The following is a 19,847-nucleotide window of genomic DNA, read 5'->3' on the forward strand; positions in this document are numbered from 1 at the left end:
TAGCCAAACTATTTGCACATCTCATGATCCAGTAATTCTACTCTTGTGTGTATATATATATAGTAAAGAAGTTCTCCATAAGACCAACATGTACTCTGAAGCTTCATCTTTGATGGTAAGGAATTAGAAGTATTATAGGTTTCTCTCACTGGAGGAGTGGATAAGCAAAATGTGGTGATAGCACACGAGACGTATACATCGCAACATGGATGTACTAAAGGCAGAACTCTAAATGAAAAAAGCAAAAACCAAAAGATCAACATCCCATTTATGCCATTCTGTAGGAGTGACTTTCAAAATGTTAGTTAACATCTCTAGTTTCAAATACACACTGAGTTGTGCTAATAACATCATATGGTATGGCTTCAGGTCAATACTCCTCTAAAGAACATTTCTCTGGCTTCTACACATTCTTTTTACTTAACTCTGTTCCCCAAAATGTCTGGCACATATTACGGCTTAGTATGTCTTTTGAAAGAAAATGAGAGAATGACAAAGGTCTGCTGTAAGTAACTATACAAGCATGTTCTATTTTTATTCCATGGAGATAAAAATTCCCAATTATATTCAGGTGATTGGGTGATATGTTGCACAAAGACAAATGAAAAAACTTTTAAAACAGGATCAATATTGCTAAATTTTTTACTAGATTCCATCTGCAAGATTATTATTGGGCTATTCTTGTTATTGTGTTACTCACAGCATTCTTTAAAAGGCCCACTCTACTTTTTTAGCAGAAATAAGACAAAATCTCTTTGGGGGCACATGTTAATTCTAGAGTGAACCCATCACTGTTACTCCTTTTTATTCCATGTGTATAATTTTCCCACATCAAAACTGAATTAAACACAGCTATTCCATTTATTCCTATGTATAATTTACCTTTAAAGAATGATTTTACCATAATTTCAGAACTACATAGCCTTACCTTACAAAATCTTCAGTTTTGTTATATCTTCAACTAAACTAAGTTTTACCAAGGACAGGAAGAAATTTATTCCCAGGTATCATTTGTTCTTTTTTCCCACAAAACTAAAAGCAAAACTCAAGAAACAGGTAAGCTTTAAGGCAGTGAGACTAGAATGTTTAAGTTTAATATAGCATCTTTTTTTTTTTTTACCAGCTTTGAGGTATGATTGACAAGTTGTATATATTTAACATGTACAATGTGATGTTTTGATACATGTATATATTGTGAAATGATTACTGCAAACAAGCTATTAATACATCCATTACCCCAGAGTTACCATTTTCTTGTGTGTGGTGAGAACACTTGAGATCTACTCTCAGCAAATTTCAGGTATACATACATTATTACTAACTATAGTCACCAGGCTGTACATTAGGTCTCCAGAATTTATAACTCCAAGTTTGTACTTTGTCCAACATCTCCCAATTTCCTCCATCCTCCAAGCCACTGATAACTTCCATGCTACTCTGTTACTAGGAGTTTGACTTTTTTAGATTCCACCTATAAGTAGGATTAAACGATATTTGCCTTTGTGTCTGACTTATTTCACTTAGCAGAATATCCTCTAGGCTGACCCATTTTGTAGCAAATAGCAGGATTTCCTTCCTTTTTAAGACTGAAGAGTATTCCATTACAAATAAATCACATCTTTACACATTCGTCCATTGATGGGCACTTAATGTTGTTTCCATATCTTGGCTACTGTGACTAATGTTGCAATAAACACAGGAATGCAGATATATCTTTTGAGATAGTGATTTCATTTCCTTTGGATATATATACCTAGAAATAGGATTGCTGGATCACATTGGTATTTCTCTTTTTAATTTTTTGGGGAAACTCCAGACTGTTTTCTATATAATGGCTGTATCAATTTACATTCCCACCAACATGTATAAGGGTTCTCTTTTCTCCACATTCTCACTAACACTTCTTATCTTTTGATTTTTTTCTAATAGTCATTCTAACAGGTGTGAGGTGATATCTCATTGAGGTTTTGTTTTGCATTTCTCTGGTGATTAGTGATGTTGAGCACTTCTTCATATACTTGTTGGCTGTATGTCTTCCGTGGAAAAATGTCTATTCAGGTCTTTTGCTCATTTTTTAATTGGGTTTTTGCTTTTTTGCTATTGAATTATAGGAATTTCTTATATATTTTGGATACTAACCCCTTAAGGGAAATATAGTTTGCAAATATTTTCTCCCATTCCAAACGTTGCCTTTTCATTTTGTAATCCATCTTTTCATGTTCAAAAAATACTAAACAAAAACATGTTATTAAATCCTAAAAAAAAGCTAATCAAAATAGTTAGGCTGCCCTCTGGTGGCCAGATGCCTCATCCTTCAGTAACGGACAAAATGATACAAAGTCATCTCTCATTTGTGGAGAAATCACCAAATAAAATACAGTAAAGGAAATAATATTGTTAGAAACTTCACATTCAGAGGAACAAAGGTAGCAGGGACCCAGGGCATAAAAAGAGCTGAGCAATTAAAGGCCACAAAGTAAGAAAAATGTCTTCAAATGTTAGTTTGTTCTAATTTTTAGTTTGCCAATTTTACATGAAAAACAAATGGCATATACAGTGGTTCTCAAAATAAGAATCATTTCACACTATTCAATAATGTAGTCACTGGCCCCATGTATCTATGGAGCACCCAAAATGTGGCTAGTGTAAAATAACACCGAATTTCAAAGACTTAGTAGGGAAAAAAGAGAATGTAAATCATTTTATCAATAATTTGTTGATTATATGTTGAAATAATAATATTTGGATATTTGGTTAATAAATTAATGCCCTTTCTAGCTTTCTTTCTCCACAGCTTTCCAGGCATTCTACATTTTAGCTATAGTGAGATTATGTTAGCAGTATATCCCATAAATTCTTGGGCCTCTATGCGTTTGCTCCAGCTGATTAACCTAAAATACGCATCCTTTTTTGCCTTTTCAGAATTAGACCTCCTGATAATTTTGAAATTATAGGCAACCCAAATGCTACCATATTCATTACTTTAACTAACATTTGAATACTTATGTTGTATGTATAATATGAAGCAAGAGAATGGATGAATAAATTATCAAATATTCATAGAACAGAATACTATAGAAACCCGTCTGTGCCTCAGTTTCCTCATCTTAAAAGAAGCTAGAAGTTACCTTATCGGGGCTGTTTGTAAGGACTGAATGAAGTAAAGTGCTTACAACAGTGTCTAGCAAATAAGGGTCCATAAGGTGTGAGTTATTATTATGAAAGTATCCATATGAATAAACCTCAAAAACAATACTAATTGAAAACAAGTTGCAAAGGATTATTTTGTTTGCAAATGATGATTTATATTTTAGAACATGAAAACAATACAGTATATTTATTCAGAGACTTACTCATATGTCATCATTAATACATAAAACAGCTGGGTTCAGAAAAGCCGTTAAGGCTGGAGAGAGAAGGTAATTCAAAAGGAAAAAGGTAAACAGGCGGCTTTGTAATCTTCTATTTCTTTAGCTGGCTATGGGTACAGAGATGTTCGTTTTTGTCTGATATTTTTCCTTTTTTTTTTTAAGTTTAAAGACCTAGTTCCTGCTCGAAGGCACTCCAAATTTCTTTATCTTTACCACTACCCTAAACACCATCCCGTGTTCTCCCTTGTTGAATACATTGTCGTTCTGCACCTCTGTAAACCAGGCCTCGAAAGCTGGTGCCTCTAGAGTAAGCCAGGTGTAAATTAAATCATGGCTCTCTTCGCAGCTCTTCCCAGACTGCCTCCCTCTCGCAGACCCCTCCACCAGCCGAGGTCCTAAGGTTTAAAATGACGGAGGCCCGCTTCCATCAGGACACCTCGGAACGCCCCCCTCAGCAGATCCGGACGTCCGCTTTCTCAGTGGAAGCCGGGCCGCTGCCCAGCCTCCAGCACACCCTCTTGCCCTTCTCGACGGATCTCCAAACGAACCCTTACGCCCGGGATCCCCTGCTCCCCTTTAGCCGGAGCAGGAATTGTTCCCCTCAGCAGATTCCCTGTTCTCACCCATGGAGGATCCTTTCTTCTTTCTCGCCCCACGCCCAGCTGCACGACCCAGGTAGGCCTAGCACCACCGGCTCCGCCCCGACAGTAGCACCACCGCTCGGCGAGCAGCCGACACCACTTCCGGACAAGCCGACGCCCCCTCCCCTTACAAACGCGACTTCCCAGGGAAAACCGCGGCGCAGTTCCTAAGCGCATGCGCCCAAACTGCCGTAATTCAGGGAGGTGGCTCCATCTCTTCCAGCTCTCGCGGCAGTCTCGCGGTATTTCCTTCTCCCGCGGGAGTTATTTGAACGCTCTGGCGGTAACTCCACCCTGGGTGTTCAGCTGCTGGCTGACCGGAACCCGAGGCGACTTTGTAAACTTGACCTGCGGTCCGTAGGGACCCTGCAGCCCGGAGCGGACGAGGCTCGTTCCGGCCAGGTGCCGGCGCCATGGGGGCGGAGAAGAAGCTGCTACCGGTTAAGGAGGCCTTTCAGCTGGCGCAGCAGCCGCACCAGAACCAGGCGAAGCTGGTGGTGGCGCTGAGCCGCACCTACCGCACGGTAAGCGCGGCCCCGGGCCTCGGCCGCCGCCCCTCGCCCTCCTCGGACAAGCGTCCCCCAGGGGCCGCCCGTGGCCTTCCGGACTCCAACCTTCTCAACCTTCCCGACCCAGTTCGGAGAGGTCTGGAGACCTGCCCCAGGTCGCCCGGGCACCCCCCTCCCCAGCGGCCTCCGGCGCGAACCGTTAATTCTTTGTGAATTTGGAGAGCAACGTTTACGAGCACCGGGGCGACCTGGCGCCAAGTGTTGGGCCGCTGGGTGGATCCTGAACGGGGTGGCTCAGCGGTTGTTGTCCCTCAGGTCACCGCCCACGTCAGGAACGCCAAATTATTCACAGTTAAATTGAATCGAATCACCAAATAACAAATTAACCATTAGGACACGGCTCTTCCTATTTAAGTAAATACTGTTCTGAGTAGTGCGGTGAGAATAGGACAGTGAGTTTCGGGAAAATTATCTCGAGGTCCAAGAAAAATTGTAATTCAATATATCGGGTTTAAGGATATGAGATAGGATGTGAACGTTATATCAAAAGGAAATCGCTGTGTAAGAGTAAGGCTAAATGTGGTAAAATATGAAAGCCATTGTTGATTTTGGGTTGTTTAATGAAGAAGCATATTTTTACTAAACTGGCACTAAGGCATATTGAGAATTTAAAGGGTATTAAAGTCAAAGGGATCCTTTCACTGTCAACATTCACATTTGTTTTCTTCCTTGGAGAAGTACATTTCTCTGGAGAGAAATTTGCAGTTTTTTTTTTCTTTGATAGTTTGGAAACTTACCTGGGAGTTTACTAAATAATGATTTTAGTTTGAGTTATGACTAGTACTTTAAGCAGTCTTAGGGTACTGTTGGGAAAAAGGGATTATATCAGTGCAGTTTGTGAAGGATTTCTCTCTTGTCTTTCAGATGGATGTTAAAACAGCTTTTCATGAGGAGTTTGTTCATTATCTTAAATATGCTATGGTGGTCTATAAACGTGAACCAGCGGTGGAGAGACTAATAGACTTCGCAGCCAAGTTTGTTACTTCATTTCACCAGTCAGATATGGAAGAGGAAGAGGAAGAGGAAGATGGTGGCATTTTAAATTATTTGTTTACCTTTCTTTTAAAGGTATGAAAACTGGAACTTTGGGGAAGTGTTGTAGAAAACTTTATTATATTAAAAGGGCCATGGGAGTTTGTATGTTTTAGAGAATGAAATATTTGGTAACTGAGAAAATGTCTGTGGATGAGTCTGCCTTTTATAGGAAATACTAGAACTGTCATTAAGATAAAAAAATGGACTTAAAATAACTGCAGCATTTTTTAATGACCTCTCTTAGCCAGTTCTCACATCATTTTAAATGAGTTGTTTTAGAAGTAAAGTAAAAATTCCTGCAAAGAGAAGTATGCTCTTATAATTTAGCTTATACTTACTTTGGACTGTGTATATTTTAATACTTTTCGTATGCATATGGATTAAGGTAGCATTGTAGTTCCACTGAGAGTAATGAATTACTTTTGTAACTTCCTGAATTCTAAATAATTCAAATGGTATGTGATTGTAAGTAATTTTGATTTGTTCCTGTTTCAGTCTCATGAAGCAAACAGCAATGCAGTTAGATTTAGAGTGTGCCAGCTCATAAACAAGCTCTTGGGCAGTATGCCAGAAAATGCCCAGATTGATGATGATTTGTTTGATAAAATTAATGAAGCCATGCTTATTAGATTGAAAGATAAAATTCCAAATGTGAGGATACAGGCAGTTCTGGCTCTTTCACGACTTCAGGATCCCAAAGATGATGAATGTCCAGTTGTTAATGGTATGTGTAGCTTCCTAAATTCTTTTTCAGTTTCCTTGACTTCGTTAAATTCTCAGTAGAGAGGTTTTTTTTTCTCTATGTGGAATAGTATAGGTCATATATATATATATATATATATATATGATTTTTAAAAATACTGAAGTAGCCACCACCCAACTTAAAAAAAATAGAACATCATCAGTGCCTTTGAAGCCTACCTTACGTCCCACCCCACTCTCAGAATTAACAATTATCCTGAATTTTGGGTTAATTATTCTCTTGTCTTTCTGTTTAAACAATTAGCCACATGTGTGTATCTCTAAAAAGTTTTGCCTATCGTTTTGTATGCTATATGAGTCATACTTTTCTGTGCTTTCTAATAATTATTTATAATTGTAACATTCATCCATGTTGATATATTTACTGTCTTACAGCATTCTGTCGAATGAATTGTAACACAGCTAATTATTCTAATGACAGAGTATCTGGTTTCCAGTTATTTTGCTCTGAAAAAAATGGTGTTGTTGCTATGCGCAGCTTAAATATTTTTTTTCTGGGGTCTATACCTAGGGTGGATTTGTTAGGATATGTGCACATTCAGCTTTTATTAGATAAGGTACAAGTGTTCTACAAAACAGTTTACTAATTAATACTGCTAGTAACAGTACATAAAAACATTCGTTGATCCATATTCTCTCCGTTGTTAGATATTGTCAGATTTAAAAATTTTTGTTTTATCTGGTGTATGTATGATATATATCCTTTTATGCATCTTTTCATATATTTAACAGTTAATTGTATTTCTTCTATATAATGCCTACTAATGTGTTCTCATTTTTCTGTTGGTTTGTCTTATTGATTTACTGGAATTCTGTATTCTGGAAAGAAATTTTGGAGTTGTGTGAATTGTGGATTTTTTTCAACTTTAGATGGCTCTTTGTTTCACCCTCTTTGGGATATCTTCTGTTAGAAATTCCTAATGTCAAAATTAATCAGTCTCTGCCTTTATGACTTGCACTTTTTTTCCTTTTCTTCCTTTCTTTTGATTTGCACTTTTCTTTTATTTAAGAAATTTTTCTCTACCTCTGGGCTCGTAAAGATAGTCATATTCCACTTTTCCATACATGCCTAGCTACATTTTGGGCACATTTTCATTTTTCTCTTTGTCCCTGTTACTAGCTTTATAATCAGTTATTTTTTTTTTAAGATTTTATTTATTTATTTGAGAGAGAGAGAATGAGAGGTAGAGAGCACGAGAGGGAAGAGGGTCAGAGGGAGAAGCAGACTCCCCGCCGAGCAGGGAGCCCGATGCGGGACTCGATCCCGGGACTCCAGGATCATGACCTGAGCTGAAGGCAGTCGCTCAACCAACTGAGCCACCCAGGCGCCCCAGTTATTTTTTTTAATTTAATTTTATTTATTTGACAGAGAGAGACACAGCGAGAGAGGGAACACAAGCAGGGGGAGTGGGAGAGGGAGAAGCAGGCTTCCCACGGAGCAGGGAGCCCGATGTGGGACTTGATCCCGGGACCCTGGGATCGTGACCTGAGCCGAAGGCAGACACATAACGACTGAGCCACCCAGGCGCCCCACTTTATAATCAGTTTTGGTAACTGATGATAGTTAGTATTTTTTGGTGTTAAATGGTACACATAATAATATCGTACAAAATAAATGTTTAATAGTCAACACATAATTATAAAGCTGGGGAAAATTTGAGAAGTAGAGGTGAATAAACATTTAAATACAGGAAATGGATTTTGTTTCAGGGAGTAAAATGAGAAGTTACTTCCTTCTTTAGGACTCATTAAAAATCAAAATAATGAGCCCTTTAAAAACCCTTATTACTTTAAAATAAACTGCCTGCTATACTAGGCTTTCTTCTAGATCTTGAAGAGTAACAAAGACATAGTCTCGGGGCGCCTGGGTGGCTCATTTGGTTAAGCGACTGCCTTTGGCTCAGGTCATGATCCTGGAGTCCTGGGATCGAGTCCCGCATTGGACTCCCTCCTTAGCAGGGAGTCTGCTTCTCCCTCTGACCCTCCCCCATCTCATGTATAAATAAATAAATAAAATCTTAAAAAAAAAAACAAAGACATAATCTTATTGATGGATTTTCCATGACCTTTAGGGCTCTTTGTTTTTAGTTTTAGACTTTCTGCCTAGTCTATTGACAAATTTCTTTATTTTTTAAGGGAAGTTGGCAGAAAAAAAATCTTCCACTAAAATTAAATGTGTAAGACTAAAAATTGATTATCTTTATTATTTTAAAGATATTGTCAAATATCAAAATGTGGACTATCTTATGACTGTGGTTAAATAAATAATATTTCCTTAGTGTACTAAAAGGTATTGCTCTATTTTTAGCATATGCTACTTTGATTGAAAATGATTCAAATCCAGAAGTTAGGCGTGCAGTGTTATCATGTATTGCACCATCAGCAAAGACTTTGCCAAAAATTGTGGGGCGCACCAAAGATGTGAAAGAAGCTGTCAGAAAGCTGGCTTATCAGGTAAATAAGCCTAGTAACTTGTATAGACATACTCTTAAAATACTTCTGAAAAATATTCGGCATGTAATAATGATTTCTTCAATTTTAATGGTTTTTTATGGAAAGTATAGATAATCTAGGTATACTCTTATTACATTAAATGTGTTACCAGATATTTGTTTTGGAAATTCTGGGTTATTTTCTTAGATGAAGGAGATATTAGTTATGAAATATATAGACTATGTTGAGTTTAATGACCACCTTATTATTATTACTGTCTCTTTAAGGTTTTAGCTGAAAAGGTTCATATGAGAGCTATGTCCATTGCTCAGAGAGTAATGCTCCTTCAACAAGGTCTCAATGACAGATCAGGTAAGATAGACTTCTGTATATACAAAACATCAGTGGATTTTGGTTTAGTAGACTTTGAAGATTTAGAAAACATGTGTCCTTAATTATGGCAAGTAAGCCCTTCACTGACATAGCCTATCAAAATTTAGCTTGGTACGCCATGTAGAAAACATTTCAAAGGGTTGAAGGTCCTGGTAGTTAAAGGAGCAGTGTTTGTTTTAATTTTCCTGTGTTTTACAGTTGAAACTATATCTGAAGGCTATACAGCTAATGCATATCAGAGGTAGGGCAGGAACTCTTTTTCAACTCTCTCTTCTAAAAAAGTGCTATCTATTCCCTATGTGTATATCTTTTCTTTCTTTCTTTTTTTTGTATTTGAGAGAGAGAGAGAGAAAGGATGAGAGTGGGGGAAGGAGCCAAGGGAAAGGGAGAAGCAAACCCACCCTCCCACCCCACCCACCCTCCGCCGCCCCAGCAGGCCTGACACAGGGCTTGATCCCAGGACCCTGGGATCATGAGCTGACCTGAAGGCAGACTCTTAACTGACTGAGCCACCCAGGCGCCCTCCCCTTTGTGTATATCTTGATAAGAATGTGTGCTATATTGTGGAAACAAATTAAGAATGATCAGACTAGCATAATTTTCCTTTTTTTTCCCCTTTTTCTCTCTGTTAAAACTAGAGACTGCTTACAGGAATGATGAGGAATGATATATCTTAAATTTCCAATCCCCATGAGAAGACTAAGATAGCTTAATTTTGCTGTAGCAAGAAAACTTGAGTTTCAGAACATTGTCAGAGGACTAATGACTGGGAGGATGACTTCTTAAAAAACTAAGAATAAAGTTTGTTCAGTGATACATGCTTGTATGATTCACTACTGCAAATAACAATCGTGTAATAGATGAAGTCAGGCATCAGGTGAAATAATCACTATCGTAATGTCAGGACTAACACTGAAGCCCAGTGAACCCTGAGGAGAAGGAATGCAGATATTTTTGTAGGCTGTGATAGTGGTTGGGTATTGGGTTGGGCCTTTTCCATTTTTAGTAGAAATGGCAACATAGTGACTTTTGCAATATTATTGTACCTTTTTTTTCTTCAGTATTTTTCTTTGTTGTTCTTAGTCTCTTCTCATTTTTATTATAAATACTGATTTTATGTTGACATTAATCTGATGAAAGGTATTTGATACAGACAAAATATAGGAAATGGAAGCTAGAGGGAGCCTCTGTTCACTTACATTTCAAATGACTTAACAGATGCTGTGAAACAAGCAATGCAGAAGCATCTTCTCCAAGGCTGGTTACGTTTCACTGAAGGAAATATATTAGAGTTGCTTCATCGGTTAGATGTGGAAAATTCTCCTGAAGTGGCAGTCTCTGTTCTCAATGCCTTATTTTCAGTGACTCCTCTTAATGAACTGGCAGAAATCTGTAAAAATAATGATGGCAGGTATATATTCATTGCTTGAAATGTGATACTCGTGAACTTCTGCAATTAAAATTAGTCCTTTTCTGATTACTTCAGATTGTTTCAATACCTTTTATCTACCTCAGTTGTGTTTTCTTTACTCTGGTGGATGTCTTTTCTCATTTATCCCTCTTATGTAAGAACTCACTACCTTATCATGGACTACTTTAGCTACATTCTCTTTTTTCCCATTTTGTTACTTTGATTTTTGCATTAGCTTACCATGGGAAGTCCAACAGCATGCTTCCCTATTGTATGCTTGCTTGTTTGATTCTTTTTTTTTTTTCTCTAAGTATTTTCAGTTGTGTGTGGGTGGATAAGTTAATGACTTTGCAATTAAAAGGATGCTGGTTATAAACCAGGTCTGCTTTTTATTTCCCATTTTTTTATACTCCATTCAAATTTTTAACTTTAAGATTATTCTTTCTCTTATTCTCTCCCTTTTAAATAAAGGAAACTGATTCCAGTGGAAACATTAACTCCTGAAAATGCTTTGTATTGGCGTGTCCTTTGTGAATATGTGAAATCAAAAGGAGATGAAGGTGAAGAATTTTTGGAGCAGATTTTGCCAGAGCCCATAGTATATGCAGAGTATTTACTAAGGTAAAATTTTTTCTTTTTGTTTGGATTGTACTTTTGTTTCTGTATGTGTCAACTGTCTAGCCCCCTCCCTCAAAGTCATGCTTGATCAGGGGTCAGTTATTTGGCTAGGCAGGGATAAATAAGAATGTACATTGAGTCTTTCTGAAGAATATTATGTGCTGGACAGAACACTGAAAGAGTAAAAAGTCAGTATGTTTAGGGACATTCCTTAAACTGTTAGGATGTGATTATGAACATTTCTCCATAAAGTTGATAATGATGATATGTTACTTTTTGAAACTGGTTGGCAAACCTTTTCTGAGGGTCAGATAGCAACTATTTTAGTCTGTGGACCTGTGTCGCAATGACAGCTCTGTTGTGGGTATGCAAATGCAGCCAAAGAATATATGATGAATGACTGTAACTGTTTTCTAATAAAACTTCTTTCAACTTTTATGGACACTAAAATTTTAATTTTATGTCATTTTCATCTGTATATATTTTCAAATGTATTTGTGTATACATCCATGTATAATCAGGCTTCCATTTAGTTTGCAAACTGTATGAAAACAAGCAGCAGGCTGTATCTGATGCATGGGCCATACTTTTCCAACTGACAAGGTGAACCTTTTTGGCTAGTTTAATATTAATTAAAACTGTCACCATTTGGCTTTTTGTTTTTTAAAAAGTTTTTTCAAAATATACCTTTTTCTTAATTATTCTCATTTCACTTTAAAATTACCAAGTAAAACATGAATGCAATTCTTGTCAAAATTCAAATACAGAAATATGTAGAAGAAAAATGTGGAATTTTTCTTTCATCTCCTAATTCCTCAATTCCATTTATCTTAGAGTTAACAATTTGGGATATACACTTTCAGACCTCTTTCTCTACATTTATATACACATATATTAAAATACGTAAATATTTTTAAACATAACACACTATACATATTTGGGTTTTTTTCCCAGCTACTTATATCTGCGATCATTATATGTTGGTGCATATAAATTTATCACACTCTTCACGTATCATCCCATAGTATGATGGCAATCAATTGGCAATCATAAAATCAATTTATGATGGCAATTAATTTACTTCTCTGTTAATGGATGTTTAGCATAATTCCAGTTTTCACTGACAAAGTTCTGTTAAACGATACATTTTATGTATGTTGGGATTTTGTGGGGTTGATTTCCAGAAGTGGAATTGCTGGGCCAAAAGTTATATATATTTTGATAGATTTTGGTGTGTAGATTTTTAACTTTATGCTTTTGATGCATTTTTTAAAAAGCTTCTTCCATATAACATTTACAGTTACAATTACAGGCCTGAATTCTCTTTGTATGGAATGTAGTATTCTGCTTTTGCTTATAATGATTCCATGTAAGTTAGGAGGCAAAACTATAAGTGCATTTTAATTTGTATGCAAAATATTGAATCAAGGATAAATATCTTAAATGTGAGCCAAAATAGAAACTTACAGCCTGAGTTCATAACATCATAAAAAATATGTTTGAGTCTACTGTTTCAATAGTAATTATTTCAGATTTCAGTATTTAGAGTATTCGTTATAATGCTGTTTGAGCCATGTTGTAGTATGTCCAAAACGAATGAGTTTGATGCAATGCTTAATAATATGAATTAATATAAAAGTAATAAATGCTCACAGGAAATATGAGGAAATAAATATTTAAGTAACAGAGGGAGAGCCTCTCCTCAAGGATTACTTCACAGATTAACTCTTAGTTACTGAAATCAACAGGTAGGGAGCTTGGTTCCTCTGGCTTTGAGAAGTCAGGGATTCTTATATTTACTCTGTCACTTAATCTGTGAGTTTTGAAATAGGCAACTTTAATCAGCTTTTTTTCATTTATAAAGAAGAAAACTTTAAAAATTGTATTTTAATTATTATTGAAAAATACTTTAGAAATAGAGTGGTTTTCTTTTTGGAACAACATCACTAGATAGGATTAGCTTATTCAAGTACAGAAACAAAATTAAATGGAAAAACTACTTCCTGATAATCTCAGAGATATATTTTCAGAGATTTTGTAGCAAAAAGAGGTAGTGACTCAGAATTCTGATATGAAACAATTTCCTGTTAACTGAGGTATTCACATAAATGAAGAAAGCAGGGATATTAAATTAGGCTTGACAAATTTGAGGAAGAAAAAGAGACACCAACATAATTTTTAGAAAGTGACCTTAAGTATAAATTCTTGGAGAGAGCTTTAGAAAAAGGCTTTCTTATTCTTGAGTGGTCTCTTTATTGTAATGAATATGTTTAAAAATGGTTAAAAAGATGATTTCATGGCAATTAAAATTGGTGGGTCCATTTTGAGTTGTATTTATGCAGTTCGAGATTTGTAACCTATTAATGAAACAACTACTCTTTGAATTTATTTTAAAAAAATACCCTCAGTCTTGATGCTATGCATTGTGCTAAAGTTAGAGTGGAAAAGTACTCAGAGGGGAGGGGAGGATTCAAAGATGAGTGAAGGTTTTTTAGCTTGTCAGAAACCAGTAACTACTAAGCTAATGATTTTGATAATTATTAGTTTCTTTCCTTTAGTTTTCTACTAGAACCCAAAGAGTGCTGATACCATTGAAAGTCCTAATCTCATGGCCAGAGATTTGTGAGCTTTTATTTACTCTTGTTGTCATTTTAAAGACGAGTCAGTTTATTCATCAGACATAGTTCTGCAGTTTTTATAACTTGATTTTTGTTGACATTTTAAAAATGACATTTTTCATCAGGATTGTTTTTCATATTACTTTTAGCCTAAAAGCACCTAGTTGTCTAAGCTTAAACTCCTAATTCTGCCTTTAAGTAGCTTTTTTTTGATCACACAAAAAAGGGAGACCTTTTGGTAGACTGTTGAATTTTATCTAGGTGAGGTTTGTAAAAGGCTTTAATTTGGGCAGTGATAGTAAGAATAAAAGGGTAGTTGATGGTGCTTGTTTAGGAATATCCACACTAAAATAAGAACAATACAGATATTAGTAGGGCTCCTAAGCAAAGATAATACAAATTCATGAAGGTCTATTTTTCTGATTTTTTTTAAAAGGTCACTGTATTCATAGATTACTTGCATAATTGGTATTAATTATTACTATTCCTTTAAGCAAAAGAATAATGGTGAGTTAGGGATGATGAGTGAAGACTAGCTCTTTATGAAAAACTGAGTTTTTATTAAAGGGATCCAGGACTCTAATTGAAAATACTGGTGACATTGAAATAATGTTACCAATTTGAGAGACATAAATATGTGCCTTTTGAAAATTTCCCATAAGAAATTTGAATCTTTATTGAGTATATTTTCCAAATTCTTTTTGATTCAAGCCCATAAGTTTGTTTGCAAAAGTTCATAACAATAGCATAGAGTTTATTTTTTAGGCCAAATTAGTATAATGTATAAACCTCCATATATTTGAAGTAATATGAACTGAAAAAGACCCTTTTCTGATGTCATGGGGAGCTAATTTTTTTTTTTAACAGATTTTACATTTTATTTATTTTGCTTGTTTTAGTTATATTCAGAGTATCCCAGTTGTTAAAGATGAAATGAAAAATGATTTTTCTTATATTGGAAATTTGATGTCAAAAGAGTTTATAGGTCAACAGTTGATTCTAATTATCAAGTCTTTGGATACAAGTGAAGAAGGAGGAAGGTATGTCTAAATATTAACCCTTGTCCTAATTTGCTCTTCTAATATCCTGTATTGAAATATAGTCTTGTTACGGTATGCTTAAATATATTTATATTTAACCTAGCTCTCTAAAGTGCAATAAAGAGTTTTCTTTTTCCTCTTATACATGTAATATCTAGCAGGAAATACACCCTTTCTCTCTCTATCTCTCTCTCTCTCTCTCTCTGTGTATACATACATATATGCCTGTGTGTGTGTGTCCACACACACACACATGCATATATGTAATTGACTCTTGAACAACACGGGGAGGGGGTAAGGGTGCTGATCCCCCATCCTCCTCTGTGGAGTCAGAAATCTACATATAACTTTTGACCTCTCAAAAACCTAATTATTAATAGCCTGTTGACTAAAAGCCTTACCAATAAGCATAAACATAAAAATTGACACAAACAGTTGATTAACATGATTTTCTTATTGTATGTATTATATTACCATATTCTTAAAATAAAGTAAGTTAGAGAAAAATGTTATTAAGAAAATTTAAGGAAGAGAAAATAAAGTACTGTATTGTATTTCTGGAATTGTGCTGTACTATATGGGCAAAAATATGCATATAGGTAGATCTGTGCAGTTTGTATCCATTTTGTTCATATATATGGAAATTCAATTTTTTCAGAATAAATCAATAAAATTGCAGATTTTGCTTAAAAATCTCTATTACAGACAGGGCTAGTAATACTGTCTAAAGATTTGATACACTTCTGATGTTTTTCATTTCATCATGTTGATTTATGACAGATTGTAGGGTCATTTATAAAAATTTTTTTTTTTTTTGCAGAACATAAATTTTTGACCTAGTCTATACATAATTTTTTTGTACCTATAGTGATAAAAAAGGACTGAGATAAATAAAATTAAGTCTGCAGAATAAATGAAATGTTGGAGATAAAATGTATTTCTACCATCATGTTTAAGTGAAAATAGTTCTTTTTGAATGCAGGAAAGGACTACTGGCTATTTTACAGGAGATTCTTACTCTACCCACAACTCCAGTGTCCTTACTTTCTTTTCTTGTTGAGAGATTGCTCTGCATCGTTATGGATGATAATAAGAGAACACAAATTGTAAGTAATTTTCTTAATTGTTGATAAAGGTTAAAAGGTTTTGGTCAATGATACTGAGGATTGTCTTGTTTTCTTTTCAGTATTTTTTGCTTTATTTATCTTTAATTGCCTTTTGTTTTAGTCTTGTATATTAAGTTTTTAGACTTCTTAAAACTAAATCTCTCCCACACACACATTTGAAAAATCATCTCCTTCTCTTCCTATCATTCTGTTGAATCAGTTTGAAATAGAACAAGTTAGGGAAGAGGGGACACATGTGTCTTAGTCACTAGAGTGTTTGAGAGCTGGCTCAAATTAGACACACTTAGGTTCAGATTCCTTCTACTTTCTGGCTTTGTGACTTTGAGCAAGTTACTTACTTTAGCCTTTTTACTTGTCTGCAAAATGAGAATAACAATAAAATCTCCCTTGTTCAATGAAATAGTGTTCATCAAGTGCTTGGTAAATACAGAAATAAATGTTATCTATTATAATACTATTGCCAAGTATTATTTTTTCTGGGCTAGCCATAAAGACCTGTATCAGTGCTTTTCATCAATTCATACAATCTCTGAGTTGCAAATTAATTCAGGGTTGTCTTTTCCAACCCCTTCTTATACATACTTACACATAAATCCTTTCTACAACATGTAACATTCCCAGTTAGTGGTTATCCAACATCTGCTTAAGTACCTTCATTTGGGATGTAGCCTTTTTCTGAATCAGCCAACTCTTATGTCCCAGTGGCTCTGAAAGGAAAGTCTTTAGTTATGCTGTCATTATTTATGCATTGTATACCCAAAGGAAGAATAAAAGAGTATTCTGTTTTTCTGTATTTAACTCCTGTGGAGCTAAACAAGGGAGGGAATTGAGGATTATAGACAGAGAATTTTAGTTTTTGGTGCCTAAGATTAGATACTACATTCATTTTTCTTTGTTTTTCAAGCATTATATGAGAGAATTTATCTTCAATGTCTATGTGCCTGTTTACCTTCTCATAATCTTAGAGTTTTTAGTCAGATATTTGTTTGGTCATTTCTTTCCCCAAAATTGTCTAGCAAGTAGAATGTGTGCTGCTTTACTCTGTTTTGCTCTATTTTTAAAGAGATTGTGGATACTATTTGGAGTTCTGTGTAGGTTTGATTTCATTTTATGATACAGAACATATATTAAAGCATGTACTTTGAATTGTAACTTACCAGGTTACAGAAATTATCTCAGAGATTCGGGCGCCCATTGTTACTGTTGGTGCTGGTGATCCAGCTGATGCAAGAAAGAACGAACTCAGGGTAAATTTCTTCTAAATTAAATAAATGCTTGAGTATAATGTAGCTGGGCAAGTCTTTTGTTTCCTCTTGTTCTACATTTTCAGAATTGTTCTCACGGAGTCAAATTATTGAGTAACTGTTAAACTATAAGAGTATCTAAAATGTTACCAGATTATGCAGTCTGAAAGATTTGCCCTTCTTTGGATCAGGAAGACTACGACTTTTTTGTATATGGCTGACTCTGCTTAACTTCTGGGTTGTCATGATAAATATTACTCTTTAGTTTGCTATAGATGTTCATAATAATAGTTTTTGTTAAAGCAATTTATATCTTTTCTTAGATGGCAGAAATAAAAGTTAAACTTATTGAGGCAAAAGAAGCTTTGGAAAATTGCATTAATTTACAGGATTTTAATCAAGCATCGGAATTAAAAGAAGAAATAAAAGCATTAGAAGATGCCAAAATAAACCTATTGAAAGAGACAGAGCAACTTGAAATCAAAGAAGTCCATATAGAGAAGGTATAGATTACTGTATCATACTAAATTTCAGCTGTTATTAATCATCTCAACTACACTTTATTTTCTTTCTTAGAAAGCTGCCAGAATATATTTATTTGGAGGGCTTTTTAGCAGTATCATGAATTAACATGAAAATAATTTTTTCTCTTGTTTCTTTTTATCTTAGACTTTGAAAAGCCTCAATTAGCTTTAATTATTATAACTAGGACTTTATTTGCTCCCTTGTCATGCTAATCTCTGTAGTCTATATAGTCTTTCTTCCTTTCTGAGGAAACTTACCTTCTAGTGTTTTCCTTGTGTGTGTGTGAGAGAGAGAGATTGAGCAAGAGAGTGTATGTGTTCTGAATGTTTTGGAAGAGGAATATGCATCTATCTATCCATCTTTTTCTTTGTGGAAGACTCCTGACTTTTCTGAGCCAGGAAAGGTATTTCTATAACTATACCATTATACATGTAAATTTTTAAAGCTTAACTACACTTTTGTTTTTAGAAAAAGCTAAGTAATTTTGTTATTTTAAATGAAATACTAAGCATTTTATCTAGTAACACTTAAAGCTGAGTTTCAGCATTCATTTTTTTTTAAACTTCATTGTGTTTGATAAACGTCATATTTTATCATAAGATAGAATGGCATCAGTATAATATTTGATGTTAACTTTCAGGGGGTCTTTTAAAATTTTGCCTTTTGTAGTAAACATCATTATTATTTTACTTCAGTTTAGAAAGTGCTGATTGGAGTATGCTCATAAGTAAAATACTGAATAGGGAAGAGTTTACTATACAGGAGCATTTTGTAAGTTGTGCTATGTCCTTGCACTCTCTAGCCATAGACATCCCTGCTCAAACACTCCACTTTTGAGTGTGCCTGAATTTTATTTTCCTAGCTAGTACCTTATTTTGTTTGACAAAGTCTATGGATTATTATAGGTTCTTTCATTTGAGGAGCAGATTTAAAGTGAAAAATGAAAATATAAACTGAAAAACAATATAAACTCCAGGTCTGAATTGGAAAAATATGAACAAATATGTTCTATCATGATTAATATCATCTGTTTAACTTGATTTCCTTTGATCTTTTGTGTGTTCATTTGTCCTATTTAAGGGTTATAAATTTATTATAGTATAATTTACAGCATGGCATAATAGATAGTATAGGCGGGGAAGTTATAGGAGTTGAATGGAGAGGCATCTAACCCAGGTAGGCTGTTGTTGGCTTCTCCAGGGGAAGAAATGTTTTCACTTGACATTTGAGTAAAAATAATAATGTAAGCTAACATTTACAGGATGCTTCTTCTGTGGTAGTCACTGCTTCAGGCACTTCACAAGTGTTTGATTCTCACTATAACCTTATGGGGTGGTGCTATTTTCATTTTATAGAGGAAAAATAACTTGCTCAAAGTCACACAGATAGTAAATTGTAGAGGCAGGATTCAAATCCAGGCAAGTCAGGCAAGTGGCTTTAGATTTGTGCTTTTAATGCACTCTGTTGTCTCTCCCTGATGAATTGTTAAAGGAATGCAGGCAGATGGAAAGGCATGTGTGAAGGCCCAGAAGTTAAAGAGTACCTGCTGTGTTTGAAAACTTCAGGTCCACATGACTAGAGAATTGAGGGGGGAGAGGTAAGAGATAAATCTAGTGGAAAAATTAATGGCCAGGTCTTGTAAGGCCTTCTATAAGCAATATTGAAAACTTTCTGCCTTAGCCAAGGATCATGGTGAACCACTAAAGGTTTTAAGTGGTAGGATGAGATTTATATCTTCGTCAGAAAATGGGTTGCAGCGTGATAAGAGCCTAGGCAGGCATAGTAGTTGAAGACTGTTATATTAATAATGTAGGCTTGGTATGATTATAGCCTGAACAAGATAATGATGGTGGATGTGGAAAGAAGTGATGGATTTGAGAAGTATTTAGGAATTAGTAACAGGGAGAAGAATGAGTCAAGAATGTATTGTAGGTCTTTTGGTTTGGACATTTGGGTAGATGACAGTGTTATTTATGGAAATAGCACAAGAAGAGGAGGGATTGGGGTAATGATGAATTGGTTCTCTTTTGGACATTTGAGTTTGAGAAGCCTGTGGAACA

The 19,847-nt window shown here is 35.2% G+C and overlaps 1 protein-coding gene across 2 annotated transcripts in view; it reads left to right on the plus strand.

Moving 5' to 3' along the window:
• Window positions 1–3,873: 3,873 nt before the first annotated feature.
• Window positions 3,874–19,847, plus strand: part of NCAPG (non-SMC condensin I complex subunit G) — a 50,538-nt gene continuing 34,564 nt past the window's right edge. Inside the window, exons 1-12 of one of the 2 annotated variants that reach the window (XM_025887518.2) lie at window positions 3,874–4,046; window positions 4,236–4,536; window positions 5,446–5,649; window positions 6,112–6,340; window positions 8,687–8,832; window positions 9,099–9,183; window positions 10,423–10,615; window positions 11,087–11,236; window positions 14,751–14,891; window positions 15,874–15,997; window positions 17,179–17,265; window positions 17,586–17,765. In XM_025887518.2, coding sequence (XP_025743303.1) covers window positions 4,426–4,536; window positions 5,446–5,649; window positions 6,112–6,340; window positions 8,687–8,832; window positions 9,099–9,183; window positions 10,423–10,615; window positions 11,087–11,236; window positions 14,751–14,891; window positions 15,874–15,997; window positions 17,179–17,265; window positions 17,586–17,765 — 1,650 coding nt within the window. In that variant the 5' untranslated portion in view covers window positions 3,874–4,046; window positions 4,236–4,425. Of the gene's footprint in view, window positions 4,047–4,235; window positions 4,537–4,648; window positions 4,936–5,445; window positions 5,650–6,111; window positions 6,341–8,686; window positions 8,833–9,098; window positions 9,184–10,422; window positions 10,616–11,086; window positions 11,237–14,750; window positions 14,892–15,873; window positions 15,998–17,178; window positions 17,266–17,585; window positions 17,766–19,847 lie in introns of those variants that run through there. The other variant, XM_073891476.1, reaches the window with a different exon arrangement.

This window comes from Callorhinus ursinus, unplaced genomic scaffold (assembly GCF_003265705.2).
Source record: "Callorhinus ursinus isolate GAN/ISIS: 27379988/994484 unplaced genomic scaffold, GSC_fseal_2.0 scaffold4, whole genome shotgun sequence".
Taxonomy (NCBI): domain Eukaryota; kingdom Metazoa; phylum Chordata; class Mammalia; order Carnivora; family Otariidae; genus Callorhinus; species Callorhinus ursinus.